Source organism: Gossypium hirsutum, chromosome D05, assembly GCF_007990345.1.
Source record: "Gossypium hirsutum isolate 1008001.06 chromosome D05, Gossypium_hirsutum_v2.1, whole genome shotgun sequence".
NCBI classification, from domain to species: Eukaryota; Viridiplantae; Streptophyta; class Magnoliopsida; order Malvales; family Malvaceae; genus Gossypium; species Gossypium hirsutum.
This window is the reverse complement of record NC_053441.1, coordinates 24,364,433-24,388,464: the sequence shown is the minus strand read 5'-3', so window position 1 is coordinate 24,388,464 and position 24,032 is coordinate 24,364,433. Positions and strand designations below refer to the sequence as shown.

Genomic DNA, 24,032 nt, shown 5'->3' with positions numbered 1-24,032 from the left:
CGGAAGCACGTACCAGGACTAGGCGACTGATACCATGTAAGATACTACGCAAAATATGTATGAACAGAAAGATAAAGTATAATATAATTCTTTAGTCATTATTTCTTATCTTTGAATGAGCGCATCGATGAGGTTTATATATACATATGAGAATAATAGCTCCTAACCAATTACTTAACAGATTTTATAACAAACTAACCATCTTAACAATCTTTATACTATTGTTTAACATGCTCTAGGTTTATCATATTTATATATAGATCCTATATTTTAGAAATAAATTGAGATAAATTTGGATCAGCTTAAAAACTCAAATAATTGTTAAAGATATAATTTTATAATAAAATTAATTTAAAATTTTTTATCTCTTAGTAAACAGATGAGATCAAAGCAATTTTCAATGATGCATGCGTGACTTGTTAAAATTTTATTTATTTATAAGAATATCTTAAACTAACTGATGATTTTATTTTATTTTTATTAGACTGCTAATGGTATAAAATAATTACCCTATTTGATATTAAATTTTAATTTATCCAAAATTGATGGAATTGAGCAAAAGAGCCCAGCCCAATAAGAAAGATCGTTGCTGTATGGTAGTTGAGTTGTGGCTGGTTGCGAGGCAAATACACTAAGCAAGGATGATGGCTTCTCCTTTACCTTCCCTCGCCTCTTTCTTTCCCTCAAACCACAATCCTCCTTCTCTAACTACTGCTTCACTTCCAGTTTCGAAGCTTATTTTCTCATCTTTTTCCCCGAAGTTGTCAAGAAACAAGAAATGGGTCTCACGCAGAAACAGATTCTATCCGGCGAAACCAACTGACCATGATTTAGACACGACGGGACCATCCCCGCAAGCCTCAGCTCAAAATGCTGGCAACGCATCCATCAGTTTCTTATCTCTACTTTGTCCTCTTCTCAGATTATTCTCTGTAAGTCTCTTTATTTTTTTCTTGAAACCTTGTTTATCTTTTCTCTACAGCAAAAAAATTTGAGCTTGTCATGCCTATAAAATCACAGGCTAAGTACTATTCAGCATTACTTTATGGAATTAAAGACAAACAACTCGTCAATTACATGTTTCTTTATTTTCAATATCACCTTGTTAACATTTCAGGTAAACATAATTTAATGCTTAATATAATCAGTACAATTGTATTGTTTTAATTTTGTTACTTACTGATGCTTACCTTAATACAACAAATAGTTATATTCACTAAAAATGAAAATAACTATATTTATTTGTATTTTTTCTAATATGACAACTAGGTGAAAATCAAAGTTCTCATTGCACTAAACCTAAGTCCATATGTTACATTGGATCAAAGTTGATATGTAATATTTATTCCTTTTATGTTATTAGGGTAGTTGAAATCATGGTTGTTGGGTCTCTTTATGATGCGATGAGTGGCTGAAAATTGTAGAAAACTGGCAGTTTTGAGTAGATTTAATTGTAGGTTATCTCTCTCTTGCGGAATACCAATAGAAAGGCAAGATTAACTGTGGATGCATGTTTCTCATATCGTTATTATATTTTCCTCTAAAAATATGGATTAAAACCAATTATGACTAGGACATCAGCTTGGTATCCTGGCTCTTTATGTTCTTGCTTCTTATCGGTTTGTATAAATAACTAACAAAGAAGCATGCAATTATTTTCATTTAGAATTTAATTGCAAAAGCGTAGTCAGTCGATGAATTTTGGTGATATGATTTGGTTTGTATGGCTCAATTTTTTCCCTTTCATGATTATCATTTTTCCAGTTGAAGATTTGGCATCTTGTCTGTCAGGAAACATTTTGATCTACAAACCTTCGTGTGCCAGTGTAGTGTTATTTTGAGTATCATTTTCTTTTCTGTTTTGCATGTGTTGACTATTGTTTTTGGCTATGATATAAGATTAACATTTTATTCTTGGTACTTTTCTTGTTGGATTTTACCAATCTCAAAGGCTCATTACCTTTGCTTGGTGTTAACTACCTGCAAGTGCTTATTATGTTTTGCAAGTGTAACTATGTACTGATTTTCCTGGGTATTTGCCACCCCATGCACTTCACCTTTAACTCTGTGATCTTCCTTGCTGGTCAAATCAGTCAAGCATAGTAAGCCATTAACTCTAACTGCCCCCTCAGTAGAAAAAGATTCTCTAGCATGCAATGCAAGGTTTCCGAGACCATTGTTGTTCATATTACACAGCATATATCATTTAACAACTAAACCAGATATCCAAATGCTAGAATTTCTGTTGTCTGAATGTTCAGAATCAGTTTCCTTATCGACTTGCTTCTTCATTTGATTCATGCCTATTCTTTTTGTTTGAATTTAATTGTATGTTGCTTGGACTGTTCATTGTTTTTGAAGTATCCGTGTCCGATACATGGGATACATATGCATTAACTCTTTGAAAAATCTAACTATACCCATGTCTGATACGTTCGCATATCACATCTGAGTCCAAGCAACATAGATTTGATCCCTTGGTAGCTAATACCTTTGATGGACTGGCTGCTGTACCTTTTATGCATTAACACTTCGGAAAGGAGCTGCTGTAGCTTTAAACAAAATTCCTTCTCTCTATTCTCGTACTTGGAATTGATTTCTATTTCTAGCATACGTGATTATAAGTTCGTGGTCCTTTCTATAACTTTTCATTTTTTCCTTACCAATCCTTTCTATATTGTGGTTTGCAGGGAGGAGACCCCTCCCAAGAACGGAATGATGCTCTGGAGGTAACCTCTTTAAAGAGTCACCCTTTTTTCTCATCACTCTTATATCATTTATTTCTTTGCCCAAACTATTTTCCTTGTCCTTTTTCTTTTTACCTTTCATAAGTTTCTTCAATGTTTTATTTTCGTTTTCTTTTACATAATATACCTCTAGAGTCCCGTTTAAAGAGTCATGTTTTCTTTATGTTTCTTTCGTCAATGTTTGCATATGCAGAAAGCTTTAATTCTCTACTTTTTTGTGGCTCAATAGTAGGTAGCGACATCTTCTTTATCCACCTTGGCAAGATTTCCTTGGGGATCAAAATCACTAGCAGAGGGCTCAGAGAGCAAAGATATAACCATTCCCGATCCTCCCATTCGCATGCAACTCTTTGAATTTGGTAAGTGTCTTGCTAAATAATGTTTGGTCATCATATGCTTATAAATGGCCAAAATGTGAAAAGTTGCTTTCCTCTACATTTCACTTTGATTTATCTTAGTTTTCCTGATTCAAAGTTTTGGCTAAATAAGTGGATGGAAGAATGAGCATTAGAATTTCTGAAAACAAGTAAATTAGCATGTTCTAATAACCAAGTTCTTACGCCTTGTAAAAATTATCATTACTTTTGGGGTCAAAGTTTGAATAAATTGCTTATTTCAAATGGTGTTTTCAGAACCTGAAGGTTTTCACTTTATTTATTATTTGCATTTTGTAAACAGAAGCATGCCCCTTTTGCAGAAGGGTTCGAGAAGCATTGACAGAGCTGGATCTTTCTGTAGAGGTGAGAACTGCTAGATATATTTTAGAAAAATTCGTTGTTTATCACAATTGACCAAGTTTTATTAGCAGCTGTTCTCTTTTATAAAACATTTTTGTCCTGAACATATTCTGAAGGGGTTTTGCATTTCAAAACAGTCCATGTAAACAGCACAATTTCATTTGCATTGAGAGAGAGAGAGAGAGAGAGAGAGAGAGAGAGAGAGAGAAGGGGGAGGGGACTATTGCATGGTTGGTTTGGATAGCTTAGTCAGGTTGGCTGATAATCAAATCTGTAGTCAACCCAAAAGACACGAAGTTAGCTGATTTAGTATTATAGAGTTTGTGCAGGATATATAAGTTTTACATAACCAGAAAATATCAATTCTCACAGCATGTCGTGTCATAAGTTAAAATATCTATCTTATATTTGATGAGTTATTATGGTTATCAGATTTCATTTCTGATAATAAAGGATTCTGAATTTAAGAATTCATCTTTCTTTTAGCTTCTTTCATCTAAGAAGTTGCTGCTTTGAGTTGACTACTGCTGTACAAATGGACCAGGGAGAAAAAACTGAATTGAATAATATGTACCTCTTTGTATGATTTATAGGGTATTCAGTGTTTAGTGCACTCTTTACATGATTAGAACAGATTCTGGTTAACTCAATCTACCGTTTATGTGCTTCATCTGAGAATAAATGGAATAATGCATAGGACTTTATATCACATGCATAATACTTATCATGCCCGTTTTGATGCTTTGCTATTATCTAGTTTCCATGCATCATGATGCAGACTTTTTACCATTTTTTAACAGGTGTATCCTTGTCCAAAAGGTTCTTTAAGACATAGAGAAATGGTTAGAAGCTTTGGTGGAAAAGAGCAGTATGTGGCTCTCTATCTTATAGTAATTCTATTTTATATGATTTTTGGTTGGTTTGTTGCTTGGAAGTTTTAATTCGGATTGAATTTGAGATGTCTTGAATATTAGCAATTTCATATGTTGAAGACAATGCACAAATTTGTGTTTGTATTGACGTTTAACTTACTTACCAGAGCATAATTGGTCTTGGTTTCATCAATTTTATATGAAGCTTTCTCGGGGGGAAAGGGAACAAGTAATGTTGTTAAGTGTTTCTCCTTTTATGGAATTTTAAAGTTTATGGAGTTGTCATGCAGGTTTCCCTTCCTCATTGACCCAAATTCTGGAATATCAATGTATGAAAGTGGTAAGTTGTGAAGCTCTATCTCACCTTGGTGATTGCAACATTGACTGCCATTAAGTTCTTCTGCAATGGTCTCCTGTTTTGTTTGCCTTTGCTTCATAACATAACCTTGTTTGAAATGAATTGAACCAAGTATCATATATAGATTTACTCACAGGTCCATATCTTGTTCTGTTTTTTTTTTTTCCATCAATGGTGGATGTAATGATGCTGATCAATAATGAGAGATTCCATGCAGAGAACATGTGTCTAAAGTTCTGGGACTGCAACTTTTGACTGATTGCTGATTTAGTGGAATCTTATTCATTTCCTTAGAACACATCAGGAGCTTTTTGCATGTCTATTTTGATGAGAACGAAATCTAACATGACCCTGATTACAGACTGCTCTTATTTATAAGTATTTGTACAATTATTTTATATGGGAACCTGTAAGACAGTAGATGTATGCCTGCACCTGCACAACTTATGGTTGATTTGATTATATGCTTTCTTTACTGTCCATATCATAATTTGCAGAACATTCATTTTCATTCTACTTTTTCTGATAGGTGATATTGTCAAATACCTGTTCAAGCACTATGGTAAAGGAAGAAGTCCCTCAACGGGTCTTTTAGAAAGGTATGTAGGCACAAAGTTTGCGTATATTAAATATCTGTCCAAGTGTTTAAATTGGTTAAACCCCAAAGGCCCAAACCTTAAACCTGGCATCTGGAATATTTTTCTGATATGTGCGTATGTATTCAGTTGCTTGATGTATGCTAGTACTTTAATCCCCACTTTTTGGTTATGAGGGGAGAGAAAGATATATTGCAGAGAACATTGAAGTCCGAGAGAAAAACAAATTGAATAACTAGATTCTGGGTGTTACTTTGAAATTTTGGATTTTGAGTTTTATGTGTTCATTTTTAAAGTGGTAGCTAGATAGAAGGAGAAACGTATTCAGTGAGCTGTTTGCTTTGGTTTGTCTTAGTGATAACAATGCAGCAGAGTTCTGGAATAACATAAAAGTTAGCAATTTTACTTACTGCGTTCTTTAGGTTGTCATTTAAAAAAAAAAAGGAATTTACAAGTCCAATTACAGGTAAAATTACAACTCACATATAATATGTGTCCAATCAACTAGAACTAGAATAGCTCCATACATAGCACATTGGTCTTAAAATCAGAATATATCTGGACTTAGACCAGAGTAAATCTAGATAGGGCTCACACATGTTATTGACTTGCGAAGAAGAGGGAAACATCTGGTTAAGATTAAATCATGAGTTTTTCAAAACAAAGTCAATGTATACACATCTATGTTACACGGACTTGGCTACAAGCATCAAATATGGGTGTGTATTACATACAGGTAATAGTTAGATATTTCTTAGTTTTGCCTTTGAGGATCCTTTGGAGGTCATATCTCCATATCCATGCGTCGAACATGAGTGTCGAATACGGGTACTTTAAGAAAAATGGTTCAAATACGGGTGTGTATTACAATGTAGATGCATATTGCACATAGTTTTTAGTACAAATGGTTCAAATCAAATGATGGATAACTGCTATATTACCTGAACTAAAATATGAAAGTTGGATACAGGTATGTGCCTCATACAAGTATGTTCAGTTTTTTCTATGTTTTCCCATGTATATGGAGGGTAATATCTTTGTACTCATGTCAAATACGGGAACTTCAAGAAAAATGAGTTTGAGCAACATGTTCTTCTATTTTTATCAAAAGGTGCTTTAATTATAGATATGGACTTTAATTGAACATGTTAAGCCACGTGGTTAAATTGTGTTTCATTGATTCGTAAGAACTTTAGTTTCTGTCTAAATTCTTAACTAGTTCTCCCACAATGCTGCATTTTGCAGCACATTGTTCACTGGATGGATGCCAACAATTCTTCGAGCAGGTCGAGGAATGATGCTATGGGATAAGGCAAGACGAGACCCACCACCAAAAAAACTTGAACTTTTCTCGTATGAGAATGATCCAGTAAGCTATCATATTCATGATTAAATAGTCATCTGTTGGTTCTGCTAATGAAGCATAAACCTTTAAATGCTCAAATGTTATCATTCTTCTTTCTTTATTTGACAGTATTCACGAATTGTACGAGAGGCACTTTGTGAACTCGAACTTCCTTACATCCTTCACAATGTGGGAGAAGGATCTCAACGGATGAAATTACTCCTTGAGGCATCTGGATCCAAAGAGGTTAGCTCCTGATAAATTCATATGATCTTTCACTTAAAACAAACTCCTCAAAGTAGTGAAATTGATATATAGTATTTGCTGGCTCATGCAACAAGCTTCAGGTCCTATGCATTAATAGTCTCGAGCCACTTGAACCTTGGCTCTATGTTGTTGGATCCAGCACTCATATCCGATACATATTTGGACATGGATATGTGGATATGATTTTCCAAGGACCTTTCAGATTGAACAAATTTGTATATATCCATGTCCGACACTCAAAACCGAGTTAGAGTTGATGCATTAGCTTAGACTTTTGTAACCCTATCTCACACATGCCCCAGTTTGAGCAGAAACCCTACCATATTGAATGAACAATACGACATAAACGGAAATTTGCACGTCATGTCAAACACTGAGTATGATCAGATTGTTCTTTGAATATTTTTTCATGTATTTGGAGGATGTTTGAGGGTCATGTGCTCATATCTGTGTCAAACACAAGTCGGACACAGGCACTTCGAAAAAATGGATAGTTAGCTTGAATCATTAACATAAAGTTTAATTGCAATTTGCAGGTTCCGTATTTAATCGATCCGAATACAAAAACTCAACTTGGTGATTACAGGAAAATACTGTCATATTTGTTCAATACATATTCGGCAGCCGCTGTATAGTTTCATTGCCTTAAACTCTAAGCTACCCTCATCTGTGCCGTGTAAAAAAGCCTCAGACAGGTAATGCCAATTTAAATTTTTAAAATATAAATATTTGATCCGTTGCCCCTATTTATGATGCAATTGATCAGGTTGTACGTAAGATGTGAGAAACTTGTACCTTTTATACATGTCGAAAACAAATAATGTAAGTTTATGGTTGAATTGAAAATCCAAGTTGCAAGAAAATATGCAAATATATTTGTGGTACTTCCTCAGAAACAAGTAATCTTATACGGTTTACAAATGATCCCAGGAATAACTTCTTAATCAAACAAGTATCATCTAAGAAATTCAGCGCCATCTTTGAACAAATTCCTTACGAAATTCTTCAAATCGGCCTGCATTGATAGCTTCCCTTATCAACCGGAAAAAACCTAGAAAATGGTGGGTGTTATGTCTGCAACATCAAAGCCTAAAAGCTGTTATTATCTTCATAGCGGAAACCTTTCTAGATAGGATTAGTATTGTTTCAAACGGTGAGGAACAGACATCAATATTTGATCAAATAAACTAGTAAACATAAGAATGATTGAAAGCAAAGCTTGTATCACCAAAAGGAAGAAACAAAGAAAGAAAAAGGACATACATTTCCAGCAAAATTTGTGCCAACATTTCATGGACATTGAGTAGATGATTAATGTAGGCTCGGGTATGATTTCGACATGTATAACACGTACAGCCTTCAACGATGGGCATTGTGTCTTTCCTGAAAGGGAGGAAAAAAATGATATGTTAATTAAGGAAAAATTGATCCATATTTCATAAGTAAAAGCAGTAGATTCCCACTTAGATCCAAGATCCTCCGATGTCTGATCAACATGGATCCCAATATCTATTGCAAACAATGGCTCATCTACATGTATAAATGCATCTTCAATTGTAGTTATAAAACATGGTATCCCCATACCCAAATCTGAATATGTTTCGAACACTGGTGTCAAACATAGGTTAAAAGATGTAAATGCATCCATGAAGTAGAAACAAAATCTCAATAAGCATTCAAAGATGTAATATAAGATACTAGTATTCCTATGCTTCACAGGATCATTCATGATAATAGAAATTGTAATAGAAGCAGGCATATAGAAACCTTTACAAAATATTCAAACTATTGATAATATGACTAATAACATTCAATCTTAAACCCAAGCCAATCAAATTTTCATTTTTAAGCAAAAGAGTTAAAATTTAAAAGTAATCTTGAAAATTACCTGAACACTGTGGCTCTCAGATTAATTTTTCTGGGGTCGCTTCCTACATCACTTGGGGCAAGATTCAATGCATTTATCTGTGTTCTATCTAGTGGAAAGGTGAGTGCAAAGCCTCCAAGTGTAAGATGGTAAATATACCTATAAATAGCCGTGAAAGCGATTAGCATAGTTAAAAGACAGGTTGGATGGTAATACATAGTGAACTGAGCTACATACGTCGACTCGAAGAGGTCAACACCTGCTGCAATGCCCTGCAATATTTCCTCTATGACATTAAAAAACAAATTAATCCGTGATGACGTGAATTACAAAACATACCAATATAGTAGGAATACAAATGAGCTTTCAGAAACATAACTCCACTGACAATGATAAAAATGTAAACAAAGGCTCTCACGTTACAATAATCCCCCCCCCCACCCGCACCAAGAAAAACCCTCATCCCCCCAAATCAACCCCACCATGAGAGATCTGGAGAGTAAGAGAGAGAGAAAGCAGGGAACAAGAAAGAAAATAATGGATTGAAACTGAAGAAAACAGAAATGATTGGTACCTGGCAGTCCAAGCCCGCATATCAACCGCGGTTTTTCCTCTGGCAAGGCTTCCTGAGTATTACTAACACTGTTAGAACTTAAAATTACAAAGGGAACGTGAAATTGCCACTCTATTGCTGCAATTGATCCATAAAACAAAAATTTGCCTAGCAAATCCTAACCCCAATTTCGATCATAGCCATGAATCCTAAAATTCCGAATGTATGTCCAAAAACCCTAAGTAAACAATTTACTCCAAATGTATGTCCCATGTCATCAACTTGATTATTCTTTAACCCAATAAGATCAGACTTGAAGGGTACCATAATAAACAAGTAAACAACCAACTTAGATTCCAAGAAAATAACCTAAGCTCCTAGAATAAACTAAAGTTGACAAAATAACATAGCAAAATAGGGTTTAAAATTAATAAAATTACAGTTCCCAACCGTGCAACGAAGAACAATGAGTCAAGTGTTTCAATGGCTACACCAAGTAAGCTTGACCTTTGTATAGTTTGTCATCATAACTATACAGTTTTTACCTTTGGCTTAGAGGAAGAGATTTAGACTTCCGCACTACTCTTATCACGTTTCTTCCATTAGTATCTGTTTTGCTGCCATTAGCTAAAAGAAAAGTAAAAGCTGAAAGAAACAAAAGCTAACCAATAGTGAATCTTACAAAAGCTATATCTTTTCTACTTTTTCCCTCTTTGATCAACACATCCAAACTTCGTTGAGTTTTAAATCATGCACCAAAATATATATTAATATAAGTTAAACTGATTATTACTTTTGCCTAAATTATGGGTTAAGCTACTTACAATGACAGCATTAAGCAGAGCAGGGCGTTCATCCATGCTTTCCCCAAGCCCTAACCCTCCAACCCAATAACCTGCATAATTTATATTCAGAATCAGTATTTAAATATTTGCTAACAAGAGTGAACATGCAATCGAAAACAGATGCATTAAAATATGTACTATGGAATAGGAAAGATCTAGGTTTCAAGGTAGCAAGCATGCATATACATTAAGATGAGTTGTCCACGGAGCTAATAAGCACCGAGACATAAGGAAACCATATGTACCACAGTTATGTATAAGCTAGAATATGTAACCAACACAGCTTGGATACAGATGAAAAGATTTAAAAAATACATATTATTTAAATTGGATATAGGGAGGAACAATTAAAATTCAAAGACTAACAGGTAAGGGAAGTAGTTATGCCATCTCCAGCAAAGTAACCACAATGGTACCACCTTGACCAAATAGATTTGAGCAGATTTGGCATCAGATCCAGGATATCATGAAGACCCCAAATTTAATCCCATTTAGATAATTAACAAAACTATATTTGAAGACTAAAATATTTTAATAATTTATTTACTTTAAAAAGACATGTAAGAATATTCTTAATTACAATGACAGATCCTATTATCACATTCTAAGTTCGGAAACTTGTTGATGACCATATCCATATCTGTCATACTCGTGTTCGTGTTTGAGGTCACTAGATAAGGGGCCAACATAGCAACTAAACTATAGTACACACACACACACACACACACACACACACACACACAAAAAAAAAAGACCTATTCTATTTGTAGTCTTAAGACACTAAGGAGTATTTACAATACAGTCAAAGCTTGTGCCTGGTGTTGATGGTGTGTCCTTCATGCAGATGGACTTGAGTTTCCGGCTTTAAACCAAATTAAATATGCCTAGGAGCTCTAGGCTGAAAATACATTTAAGCCAGACATCAATATCATATTATTAGGGCACCTTTGGTGCACAAAAACTATGGATACGATGGGATAAAGTAAGATTGTGAATAGGATTGTATTCGATAATGTTATCCAATATAATGCTAGGGGTATGAAAGGATTAGCATGCAACAAACTGTGTTAAGACTTTATGGCACAAACAAAAGTCTTGTTCATAGATATACCAGATACGTTTCTTGTTGCTACCTCTTGGGCACATCTTCGCCTTTCTTCCAAACTAGAACCTCCAACAATAGCTCCGAAAACAGCTCCACTTGCCTAAATTCCATGAGTTAATACAAGCTTATATCAATCAAACTTAATATCACATTGCATTTTTTGACAAAAGCTGTGCTGATGTCATTTTGGAATACTTATTACTCAATAAATTTAAAGCTAAATGCATTCCACAGTCAATGATGACAAAAACTTAACATTCAACCCAATATTTACGTAAATATTTTCTTTATAGTTCTGCACGGGGAGAAGATGTTAGACATATATTCCTTCAGAGACATTATAACTTCACTAATCAAAGCCCCATCATGATTTCAGTAAGTACCTATGAGAACCCTTAGATTATTCATATCTTTAAAGAACAAAGGCTTTCATCTAGTTAATTACCTACCTACTAAACAAATAAGCATCATCTTCGACTTAAAACATATATTCCTTAAGAGACATTATAACTTCACTAATCAAAGCCCCATCATGGTTTCAGTAAGTACCTATGAGAACCCTTAGATTATTCATATCTTTAAAGAGCGAAGGCTTTCATCTAGTTAACTACCTACCTACTAAACAAATAAGCATCATCTTCGACTTAAAATATAACCACATGGCTTGTAACCTTAACATTCTTATAAAAACATGGTTTGAACTAAATTTACCAAGATTTGACCTTTATGCTGTATAAAGAAAGAATAGAGCAAAAGGAGAGGGAAAAAAGGAATCAAGCTGGAGCAAAGGATACAATTGTATCTTCCTAGATCAGAAGAGGAGAGGAAGCTAGAATGAAGCGAAGGGATTTCATATTATTACGATATTCATCAATTTGGAATAGTTATCAAAAGAGCATTTCCACAGTCAATAGCATGACCTCAGGCGATAATTATGAGTAGAAAGGCTTTACTCTCAGATCCTTTAGGTTTGAAGGTATTTAAAAGGTGGCTTTTGCAGGCTTTACCCGTTATCCAAATCTTCAATGGACATTTTTGAGGCCTCCGCATACAAAAATAACACAACTTCATTAAAGCACTTAAAAATCCATGTCCTTTCAAACATCCAAAGATGCCAAACCCTTTTTATTTAGTAGATCAACCTCTACCTCTCTTTATTATTTTTACTAAAATCAAATTTACTTTACATTCTCACAAATATGACTTTATTTTTTATGATCTCTTCTTGCATGATGAGATACCTGTTGAAACAACCTTATTTAACTGATACTCAACCAATAGGCAAGCCATATTCTAACTACCACTACAGTCATACTGCATAGCCAATGCTATCTTACGATTATTGAAAACCCTTGTAACACTCAACAAACCATCTAATCTATATCCATTTTGTTCCGGTAAACAACATTCTTTTACATCTGCTTTCTTTATCCATAATGCTAATATAGGCACTCTCAGGAATGTCCTGAAAATCAGTTCTAACTTCATCGCTGACCTCGTCCATTTCTTTTACTAAAATTCTTCTCTTCTCATCCAGTATAACAGCAAACCCCTTAGACTCTTAGGTAGTCCTTCAATATTCTAACCGAAGATCAACCCTATGCTTACTTTCATCTTCTAGAACTATAACATCTTTCAAATAAAATGCAACAGTAAACTTCATCTAGAAACTAACTTGCTAAAAATTAAACTAACTAGAAAACAAAAAACAAAAACATTTCAAAGTTCAGCGTAGGTTCCAAAATGCAAGATGAAGTTACAATTAACAAAAAGAGCACCAGAAATAGTGTTTAGTAGTGACACCAATACTTTAAAGGATGACTTGGGTGTGAGTGTCAAATACAGGTATATGTCCTACAAGTGCATGTTTAAATTTTTGCAAGTTTTAATGCTTGGAAGGTCGTATCCTTATACCAAAACTGGATACAAGTCAAGAAAATGAAAAGCCGGAGTAATATACATGATGCTTATCATTTGCAAAAATTCAATATCATGTTATTCTAATTGTAGTAAGTCAAAGATGAAAGAAAAAAGGCAATAAAGAAAATTACAGGGCTTAATGAAATGCATTCATCGAGCCATTTGATGGTCCGGTCCACTGAGGTTTTGTTCCTTTTATCAGACACCCAAGCAGGCACTTCATCAGCCAAAGTAGCCCACAACTCAGGTCTCGTGGAAGATATCATTTCCATATATTCAACGGGTTTAATCTGGCAAACACATTAAAATTAAATTTCGCCTGGTTCATTCAGTTAGAGCCGAGTAATGAACACCGCTAAATACATCAGTATTGATAGATAGATAGTACCAGAAGACGACCACAAGGGGTCTCGAAAGAGGCCCCAATTTTGTTAGTGGAATTAGCTTCGGGAAGGCATTGAATGGAATCCCTTGGAACAGAAACGAAGCAATGGTCATGCAAACCAAGTAGTTGGTGAAGCCCTCCAATCTTGGAGATAGTTTTCATGGAAAGGCCTTCCAAGCTGAAATATGCAAAAGATTAAGCAGGGAATAGAGGAGAAAATAGAGTTGAAAGAAGGCAAATGAAAGCTTACAAGTGAAGGGGGCTGACATGGAGGAGACGGGACTCAGGGGAAGGGAGACAAGAGAGAAGGTCAGGGGAGATAAAGTGGGGCAAGCCTTTACGGGTGGAAAGGAGAAGCGAAGGGGTGTCGATGGTGGAGGTGCCCAGATGGAGGATACCTGCCCGTGCTCCTCCATTGCTCCATGCCTTCACCGCGAACTTCATGCTGTGGCAGTATAACAGTGGTTATGGAATTGGAGCGGCGAAGAAACAGGGGCCTTCGCCTTTCTTTCAGGGTTTTGTTGGGTTTATGGTTTGGTAACCACCCAAGTCGCAGTTCAACCAAAAATTTTAAAAAAGTTCTCCCTTCTTCTCATATTTTATTATTATAATAACAATTTTAACCTTTATATTTTATGTAAATATTACGATTAATAATTAAATTTATTATTATATCGATAAAGAATATATATAATTTGATGAAAAAAACATTTACATTAATTCATTATTATTAATTTTTACTTTTAAAATTAATAAAAATTGATTTTTTTTTAGAAATACGACTTTACTCTAACATTTTTTTTAAAGATCAAATTAATTATAATAAACTAGGATAATGGAAAGTTACTAATGTGTCGAATTGGTATCAACATTTCAAAAATGTCTTCGAACATCTGTGTATAATTATAAGAATACGTATTGGTTTATTCTTTTCAAAACAAAAATCCAACAAATATATATATCTATTACATTATAATATACCATGTGGGTTAAAAAATAAAAATAAAAATTGTACACGATTTTTTATTTAACTTAAAATTTAATAATTTTACATCGGAAATTTTGATCATGATTCAAATATACAAATAAACGTAAAATAATCATTTTTATACTGGATAGTTATAATTATTTGTGTACGCAACAATTAAACGTAAAACGATATTATATCGATAATGGTGTTAGTTGTTTATGAAAATTAAATCAAATCAACAATTCATATATCAAATTGCATAAAATCAAAATCCATATATAACATTGCACATTAGACTAAAATTACGTATAATTTTGAACTTTATCTTAAAATCAAAAGAAGTTTTGGTTGAAATGATAAAACTGAAAGGACCTCTTGTCCTTCACAATTTCAAAATTAAGCAATTTCATCCTTCCAAAAAAAAAATGGGGTAAATCAATTCCTATCAATTTCAAAAGTGAACAACTTATGACACTTGATCACGACATTTAATCTTTTCATCAATTTATGCTATTTTAACAATATAATAATAAATTTAACCCTCAACATTAATACATTTTGATTATGATTCTAAAATAATCAATAAATTTAACTCTCAATATCTACGTATTTTTAATTTGACATTGATTCTAAAAGAATTATCTGAAAATAAACCTAAATTATATATAAATTAAGTTTTAAAGAATATTAAAAATATATTTAATTCAAAAGGTCAACATTAGCAATTATCCAAATCCTAAAAAAAAACTTTTTCCTTTTTCTTGCCAAAGATTATTTTGCTCAGTTGTAAATATGCAAATCTGTCCAAATGGGAGCCCACCAAATATCTCCTCCTTTCCCACGATTCCCCAAATTTGCAGATATTTTTCTTAAAGTTGGATTTACATTTTTGTATGCATTAAATTAAACTTTTAATATTGATTTAAATTATTCAATTTGAGTTGCACTTTTACTTCTATTTCAATAATATAAATCTTAATTGGCACAATATTTTATTATTATATTTTGAATATAGAAAAAATCGTCTATCAAAGCTGAAATTAAGCTTAGTACCATGTTGAATTACTTTAGATTATTCGATTTTGAATTACAATTTTATTATATACATCTATCGATAATTAGATATTTTCTTTCAATTAGTAGCTAAAAATTAACAAAATTAAAGTATTCAAAAAGAGAGGGATCTACTTACACCGGTTTAAAATTAGAATGATTTTATTTTTTCATGACTTTTTATATAATTGATACTTTAACGATCCAACCATTGAACTTATTGATATTTCTATTATATCGATTTAAAAAAGTGTATATAATAATATTTGTTGAACGGTTGAAATTTTTGTTACATAAAACAAATAGTTAGAATTTTTTTAATTTATGCCAAATTCGACATGTACAGTATATATGAATAGAAGATGAAATACGAAGGTTGGATGGTTAAAATATTAATCGTATAAAAAGTTACAGCTAGTTTTACACCGGTGTAAGTGAATCACTCTCCTATTCGAAATTTATTATATTATTTTTATTTAGGCAATAAATATAGTTTGCCAACGAGATTATAACATTTTTTATTAAGGTTAAAACCTTTAGTCCTTGAATATTTAGATTTAAGTTTTACCATACGCTTTTACAATTTGTAAATCTACAATCCTAACATGTGTTATTCTTCGTTTATTATACTTTATATTGGTTTTTTTCGATTCTTCATTCATTATAATTTATATCGTAAGAATCCAAAGCCTTGTAGAATTGAAGATGAACTTTGGGATTGAATTGAATGCATAATTTCTGGGAATTGGGCCTTAAATATGAGTTTTAGCCCATTGGTTAGGTTTAGAGTTATTTGGTTATAATTAATATTGAGATACAGTAGAGGCTGGAATGGCGGAATGCGTCTCCCATCAAAATGAAATTGAATGGTCAACTTCATATAATTAATTTCAAGTTATGAAATTTGGAGATTTACCATCCTCATCTTGCCCGGTTGACTTTACAACTCGTTAACTGCTTATCTTCTTTGTTTGTTTGTTTACACACGTATATATATATCGAATAGTGTGAAGTGTGAAACATGAAGTAGGCAGTGGCTTTGCATGAAACCGTTAATGGCAATGGCATCGATAGGAGTAAAAGAAGGAAGTTGAAAAAGTTGGGTTTATGAATATAAAGTAATTACTGCACTGGACTAAAACAGATGAACTCATTTACTGCTTTCCAACTACCCACCTTACCTCCTGTTATTTAATACCAACTTCTCCACCTCCCAATTTCTCTCATTCTACTTCTCTTTCGTTGTGTTTCATCTCTCAGGTAATGGCAATGGCGATGGCGAAGCCGTGGATGTATTGCTTGCTTGTTTGTTTAGGTATGGCGTTGAACAATGTGGCTTCAGGGCAAGGAGAAAACCCTTTTGAGCCAGATGGTGGAAGGAGAAGAGAAATGGTGCCTGCTATGTTCATATTTGGAGATTCTCTCATTGACAATGGCAATAACAACGACCTCCCTTCTTTCGCTAAGGCTAATTATTTCCCTTATGGTATTGACTTCAATGGCGGTCCTACTGGTCGTTTCTCTAATGGTTACACCATGGTTGATGAAATCGGTTAGTAACTCTAGTTAATTTATTCATATTCGAGTACACGTTATGGATATAACTAAAGATTAAATGTGTTTGCACATGCAGCTGAACTACTAGGACTTCCTTTAATTCCTGCATATTCTGAAGCTTCCGGCGGTCAAGTTCTTCATGGTGTCAACTACGCCTCAGCAGCTGCCGGAATCCTTGACATCACCGGACGAAACTTTGTAAGCATATTTCTCCTATACATGTATGATTAAACAAAAGCACAATAATTGAGGACCATTGTGTAGTTTATTTCAAGTATATTTCTCGTGATATAGGATGTTTGGCAATTATTACCATTCTAACTTTGCCATACTTGATAGTGCATCTAAAATAAATACAGTCTGCATCTCCATGCAGTCTTGCCGCTTGAATCATAAATGCATGTTTTTGACTGATCTTTATATAAATCAAACTGTTGTGCATTAATGACTCCCATCTTTTGTCTGCCACCTTTCCCTTCAAAATGGACATGCATGAGTAGAAAAATAAATATTTGTGTATATGTTTGAATCAGGTGGGGCGAATACCATTTGATCAACAAATACAGAATTTCCAAACCACACTGGATCAGCTCGCAGATAACCTTGGGGCAATAGAAGCAGCAGAAGCACTTGGTAAATGTATTTTCTTTGTTGGAATGGGAAGCAATGATTATCTCAACAATTACCTTATGCCCAATTTCCCAACTCGAAATCAGTACGACGGCCAACAATATGCAGACCTCTTGGTCCAAAAATACAATCAACAACTAAGGGTACGTTAAAACAAGTTCATCCACAAGCTACCATTCCCACTTCAACACTGTTGCAGCATTACCTATACTAGGGTTCGTTTTTTTGGTTATGTTGCAGGCACTTTACAATCTTGGAGCACGTAAGTTTGTACTAGCAGGGCTAGGAAGAATGGGGTGTATCCCAAGCATTTTAGCTCAAAGCACTGGGGGGAGCTGCTCGGAGGAAGTGAACCAGCTGGTTTTACCTTTCAATGCCAATGTGAAAACCATGATGAATAGCCTTAATGCTAACCTTCCGGGTGCAAGATTTATCTACGTCGACATTGCTCACCTTTTTGAAGATATCGTTGCTAATGCTAGAACATACGGTACGTAAACTACGATTCGAAATTGGATTTTCTGGTTACAGAAATGTATTTTTGAATTGATTGTTGATGGATGGATATATATATGCAGGATTTAGTGTTGTAAACCGAGGGTGTTGTGGGATTGGGAGAAACAGAGGGCAAATCACATGTCTTCCATTCCAAACACCATGTGAAAATAGAGATGAATATGTGTTTTGGGATGCATTCCATCCAACTGAGAAAGTGAATATCATAATGGCAAGGAAGGCCTTCAATGGTGATCCTTCCATTGTTTATCCCATCAACATTCAGCAGCTTGCCAATCTTTGATCTTTGTATTAGTACCATAAATAAGCCATTATCTGGCTTATTTTCTTTGTGTACTTCATTTTCTGGTTGATTGTAAAGGAAGAGCACTTTGGTTCAATTGGAGCTTAAATTGCTACTCTTATATTTTTCCCATTTTTTATTTTCTAAAATTTTAAATATATCCTTGTTGAGCAAATATTTGTATGATACTCAGAGCAAACCTAGTAATATTGAACACGATTATAGAACATGAAAGAAATAATTAAATCACAATATGACTGAACATCAAGTACAAATATGTTAAAATAAGTATTAACGATACTTTAAAATTCAAGTCCTAAATTTTGTCAATTTTTTTAATAAAAGAATTTTAATAGTAATATAAATTGCATCTGCATTTTTAAATCCGAATAAATTTGAACTGTTCTAAAAACATATATATAATACCTGACACAATAATATTATTGATTTTACCGAAGTAAAACTTGGATGTAGTATTTGTAAAAAGACTCGTTCATTATAAAATAATCAAATGTATACTAAAAGAATAATAAATGATAAAAGCTAAAATATAGAATTCTCGTGTCTTCATTTAGATAATTTACAAGCCCCTCTCTATATTTAATAAAGTAAAAGAAATAAATGAGCATTTATTCTCATAAGTTTCATGGAAAAGCCTTATCCAAAATTAGTAAGATTTATAACACTGGCTATATAATTACAAGCAAAGATATATAAATTTGAATGCAAGGACCGACTCAAATTTTTTGAATTTTGTTTAAACCTTTGAGCTGGAAGAGGCAATCCAATAACAAGTTGTACTAGGCGCTGGTTCAGGTCAGTAGTTAGTACTTCCTGGCATTACTTTGATAATTTAAATAAATATAACTGAGAATAACTCTACCAATTTCAAACAAGATTTGAGAGTTCCTTTTCCATGTCTCTACACTTTGGTCATGGATTAAAAAGATAACCATATAAAGAAATCAAATCATAAATTCACTTTCAGATTCCACAAAAATCCCAAATGCCTTTTATTCTCATTAACGCACTCGACGAGCTTTTTCTTCCTGTCCCAACCCCAGCGATCTTTGTGCATTTGCAATACCTTCTGGATCTGCAATACAACGATCCCGAAAAGTTGAGAGATCTACACCACTCGACATTTCATTTTTCATAAAGTATCCATGTCTATTCTAGACCCTAAATCCATGCACAAATAAGAGTCGGATACAGGCACTTCAAGCAATACCAAAAGTTTGAACAACATAGCCTAAATAGCAATGCATCTCCACTCGGAGTGCAAAGCATGGGAATCCTGGAAAACATTGATGCAGTGCATATAATTCATGGATATTAATGTTCAAACTTTTAGCTACCAATAACTTTTTGGCAAATAAAAACTCACCAAAGAACTGGGTGAATATACGCGTGAAGAAGCTCAAGTTGCGGGAAACATTGTATGCCATTGCAGGTGGAAGAGGCTTCACAACAGTGTCTATGCTAAAAACTCGTTGAAGAAACTGTATAAACATGGAGCTATTAGAATACTCGTCAAAGAGGCTAATGGACAATAATAACTCATAGTAGCCAAGAAATATGTTCAAAATTCACCTTCTATAAAGAAATATTGAAGGCATAAAAAGTAGACAGTGGCATTTAGACTCATCATCTACAAATGGAAGTAGGATTTGCAGCAAACTTTCATTTGTCTTGACAATAGTTTTTGAACTGTAATTAAGAAAACGGTGCAGTATAGATTAACTAATTCAGCGATATTAACAATTACCAAGCACAAACATTCTTTTAAGTTTTAACACCGAAATTTCTCCAAAAGTTTATAATTGCTGTGGACTTTTATGTTAATTGCCATTTTTGCTGATACCAAGATCCCATTGAACAAAATGCATTTTCAGACGACTTCATGCAATAAGTGATACACTGTAAGACCTGATGGAGCCTTATACTATTTGCTAGTAAAAGGAAGACCAACACCCTAGTACCCCTTCAATTCTTGCCTTATACTATTTGCTAGTAAAAGATGAATAAACAGGTGGAGAACATGGCTCAAGAGAGAATTCAGATTAAAGGATTGTAAAGAGAGTTGGAGAGAGTTTCAGTCAATGCAAAAACTTTCCAAAAGTCCTTGAATGAATTGTGAGAACTCCTATTTATGGGTGTAGAGAATAGGAGTCACATAACTTAGTTATGTGGTTATTTATAGAGCTCAATTAGTTCTATATTGTGAGGGTTGCAATACAAAAAAGTACTTCACTTGGAACAACCTTTTTTAATTAAAAAAGAAAAGGCTACTTAAGGTTAACTTTATGCAAAATCCTAAGGCTGAAAAGCAATATCTAGCAACTAAAATCAAAGAAATGTCCACATTTTGAAACTCAGTCAAGGAAAAATAATTAAAATGAATGACCATCTAGCTAAAGAAAACATGGAAATATGATTCCTTAACATATGTTATAGCTCAAATAAGACCGGAATTAGTCTAAGATCAAATAAAGATCATACTGTAAATTTTCCTTGACATATATTATACCTGTGTTGTCTGTATCACGTTGTGGCATCAAACATAGTTGCACTTCTCACTCAGAAACAATGAAATTACAAGTAGAGCCAACATTTTATTTCCCTAAGTATTGCATGCAAAGTACTAATTTATCTAACCTGAATGTAGACTTCATCCAAGATGACCAATATTTACCCTAACATAGATGGAATATGCAAGATATATACCTGAACAAGTTTACCTAAACTGTATCCAGTTTTCAAGTTATTTGCAGATTGAGTTGCACATGCACCAATCTGCTTCTAGACCTTCGCTAGAAAAAAAAAATTCTAGAAATTACTGACCACAATCTGCAGTTTGAAATTGAACAAGACAATCCATATTGAGATCAAGACTGCAGATATCTTGTGATAAAAAAAATAAAAGTTTGCCAATTAACTACAACCTATATTGCTCTGTCTCTCATTTTTCTTGAAATACCCATGTCCGATACTCATGTCCAATAGAAACCCGGACATGGACATGGAGGTATGACACCCCATGTATATGGAAAAACTTAAGAGAAATTGAACATCTGACACGTATCTGAATCCAAAACTTACACCAAGTACAATGAGACTGGCTTAGATTGTAGAATCTTGACTAGTGAATAATATTTTTGCACCGCAGGTTTGGAACCTTATGGTGATAACTATCATAGCTTCCTTCAAAACTACAGAATCCAGGTTCTTAAATCTTAACCTTTTTCTAGCTATAGAGCATTGTTTTCAATTCTAAACTTTGTGCGGTCAGATAAAAATAGGACTGTTCCAACCATTTTTTTTTATTTTCTTTTTTTGTCTAAGAACCTCCTATAGACTAATCCAAAGTTGATTAGGGTCAGACTCCAAACAGGGGTTCACAAGACTCAGAGATGTTTTTAAGGAAGCACCGAAGCTCCTTACCACTTGGCGCGACAGGAGTTGGTTTTCCAACCATCTATTGTTTGAGCATAAAAATAACTCGAATTGGTGTTCCAACCTTTTTTAAAATTGTTTGAACATAAAAATACCTTATTCTATCATGATTCTGAAATTAAAAAAGAAAACCACTCAATCTGCACCACAATTAGTCTACCAGAGGAAATTGGGTAAACAAATTCTGGAAAAAGAAAAACCAGACCCATCGAAACTAACATCAATATCTGAAAGCGGGTTTGTTTCTAGGTCAAATATAATTACGGAAGGGAAAGAGAAAGGGACCTGGAAGTTGCGCTGAAAGCTGTAACGGAGTTCAGGGTCAATCTCAAGGGAGTCGTCGTCGTCGAGTCGGGAAGCGGCGGACTTACGGTGAGGGACGTGCATTTTGGGGGTGGAACCAGGCTGGTTGGTAACCTTGAGCTTGGCGTCTGCGAATTTGTTGGAGTTGTCATGGTCGTCTCCCCTCCAGGGCGCTTTGCTTAGCAGCTCTTTCTTTGTTTTTCCCATTAGTGCCCCAATGCTCACCTTCACTGCTTTCTTTCTCTTTCCTTTCCCAACTTAAAAAGACAAAAATAAGATAAGATTTTCTGTTTGGTTGCAAGAATAACGCTTTTCTCACCGTAGATAAAAGACTAATTTTTAATTTGAAAATGAAAATCGGCTTATATGTGTGACTAGGAATAGCAATACTGGGTTTTAATCAGACAATTAATTATTTCGGTTTTGTTTAGTTGGGTTGAATAATTCCGATCTCCATTTAATTGATTTTATCGGTTGATTCTTGATTTTTGAATTTTAAAATCAAAATCAAAATGAAAATTATAATATAATATATAAATCTAATTTAATAATCCTAAACATAACCTCAAAAATTTTGGGTTGGTTAACTGATAAAATCGGCCAGATAAATTGAATTAATGTTGGTTCAGTTTGGTCGAATTTCTTAATTAAAACCAATTAAATTAATTTTCTCATGTTAAAGTCTATTCGAAAAAAAATCAACCGGTTAAATAGATTGTTCTCCCCTAGTCATATTTATTATTTTTATATTATTTTATTTTTGTAAATATCTTGATATACTTGTGCATTTATATTATGTTGGTGTTTTTAATCTTGTGTTCATGTTATGTTTTCATGTTTTTATCACATTGTTAGGTCTATAAAATATATGTTTATATAAAAGTAATAATAACAATATTCATAAGTTAAATGGAGTGAAGTTCAAAGTTAAACCTATTTATAATATAAACACGGTTTAATAGTGGAAAAAGCTCTTGAACTTCAAAAAAAAACATTTAAGTTTTTTTTTACATTCAATTGGGTATCTAAATTATCAAAATACATCAAAAAGACCTTTGACCATCAATTTTACCGATCAACCCATCTTCATTATCATCATTGATATCTAAATCTTTTTCTTTGTAAGTTCAATGCCTCAAAAAAATTGAAGAAACTGAGTAAAAATTTTCAATTACCCAACATAGAATTAGTTTGCACTCTTTTACTCAATTAATGGGTAGGGGTGTTCATTCTGTTAACCAACCCGAAATAACATTAACCGAATTAACCGACCTTTCAAAATCTTTAACTGTTAACCGAACCGAAATTTTTTCAAAAAATTAACCGAACCGAAATTTTTTCGGTTAATTCGGTCGGTTAACCGAATTAACCGAAAATCATATATTTTTTATTTTTGGTTAAAAATTAACCGAATTAACCGAATTAACCGAATTACCCGAATTGAATCCCTACATAATTAAATTATTTTTAGACTTTTAGACTTTAGTTTTAGTTTTAGTTTTAGAATTTTATTTTTATTTATTAAATTATTTGTAATTTTTATGATTGGGTTGAGTTGGGTAATTGGGTTGGGTTGAATACTTGGGTTTGGATTGAGTTTAGGTGAATAGTGGACCTATTTATATATTATAATTTTATTTATTAATTTTTTCAATTAAACCGAAAAA

At 33.5% G+C, this 24,032-nt stretch overlaps 4 protein-coding genes across 5 annotated transcripts; 2 read left to right on the top strand and 2 right to left on the bottom strand.

The window, feature by feature from the left end:
• Positions 1-558: 558 nt before the first annotated feature.
• On the top strand, positions 559-7,785 carry LOC107914034 (uncharacterized). The gene is made up of 10 exons (XM_016842751.2): positions 559-932; positions 2,691-2,729; positions 2,980-3,106; positions 3,426-3,487; positions 4,285-4,352; positions 4,647-4,696; positions 5,244-5,313; positions 6,556-6,679; positions 6,785-6,901; positions 7,459-7,785. Exons 1-10 carry the CDS (start codon positions 642-644, stop codon positions 7,555-7,557), a joined length of 1,047 nt encoding a protein of 348 aa, XP_016698240.1. The 5' UTR covers positions 559-641; the 3' UTR covers positions 7,558-7,785.
• On the bottom strand, positions 7,704-14,183 carry LOC107914033 (queuine tRNA-ribosyltransferase accessory subunit 2). 2 transcript variants are annotated; one of them, XM_016842749.2, is made up of 10 exons: positions 13,848-14,183; positions 13,601-13,775; positions 13,344-13,502; positions 11,299-11,392; positions 10,167-10,237; positions 9,364-9,415; positions 9,027-9,075; positions 8,811-8,948; positions 8,186-8,305; positions 7,704-7,996 (listed from the first exon to the last, which is right to left on the bottom strand). In XM_016842749.2, exons 1-10 carry the CDS (start codon positions 14,039-14,041, stop codon positions 7,891-7,893), a joined length of 1,158 nt encoding a protein of 385 aa, XP_016698238.1. In that variant the 5' UTR covers positions 14,042-14,183; the 3' UTR covers positions 7,704-7,890. The 2 variants fall into 2 exon arrangements, with proteins under 2 accessions (XP_016698238.1, XP_016698239.1); XM_016842750.2 differs by having other exon boundaries at positions 7,704-7,973; positions 13,848-14,166.
• A 2,584-nt stretch (positions 14,184-16,767) lies between these two features.
• On the top strand, positions 16,768-18,727 carry LOC107915266 (GDSL esterase/lipase At1g71691). The gene is made up of 5 exons (XM_041094419.1): positions 16,768-17,172; positions 17,254-17,375; positions 17,711-17,950; positions 18,048-18,297; positions 18,386-18,727. Exons 1-5 carry the CDS (start codon positions 16,884-16,886, stop codon positions 18,604-18,606), a joined length of 1,122 nt encoding a protein of 373 aa, XP_040950353.1. The 5' UTR covers positions 16,768-16,883; the 3' UTR covers positions 18,607-18,727.
• Positions 18,728-19,450: 723 nt separating this feature from the next.
• LOC107914035 (uncharacterized) lies at positions 19,451-22,794 on the bottom strand. Its single transcript, XM_016842753.2, has 3 exons — positions 22,348-22,794; positions 19,994-20,108; positions 19,451-19,702 (listed from the first exon to the last, which is right to left on the bottom strand). Exons 1-3 carry the CDS (start codon positions 22,570-22,572, stop codon positions 19,629-19,631), a joined length of 414 nt encoding a protein of 137 aa, XP_016698242.1. The 5' UTR covers positions 22,573-22,794; the 3' UTR covers positions 19,451-19,628.
• Positions 22,795-24,032: the final 1,238 nt, after the last annotated feature.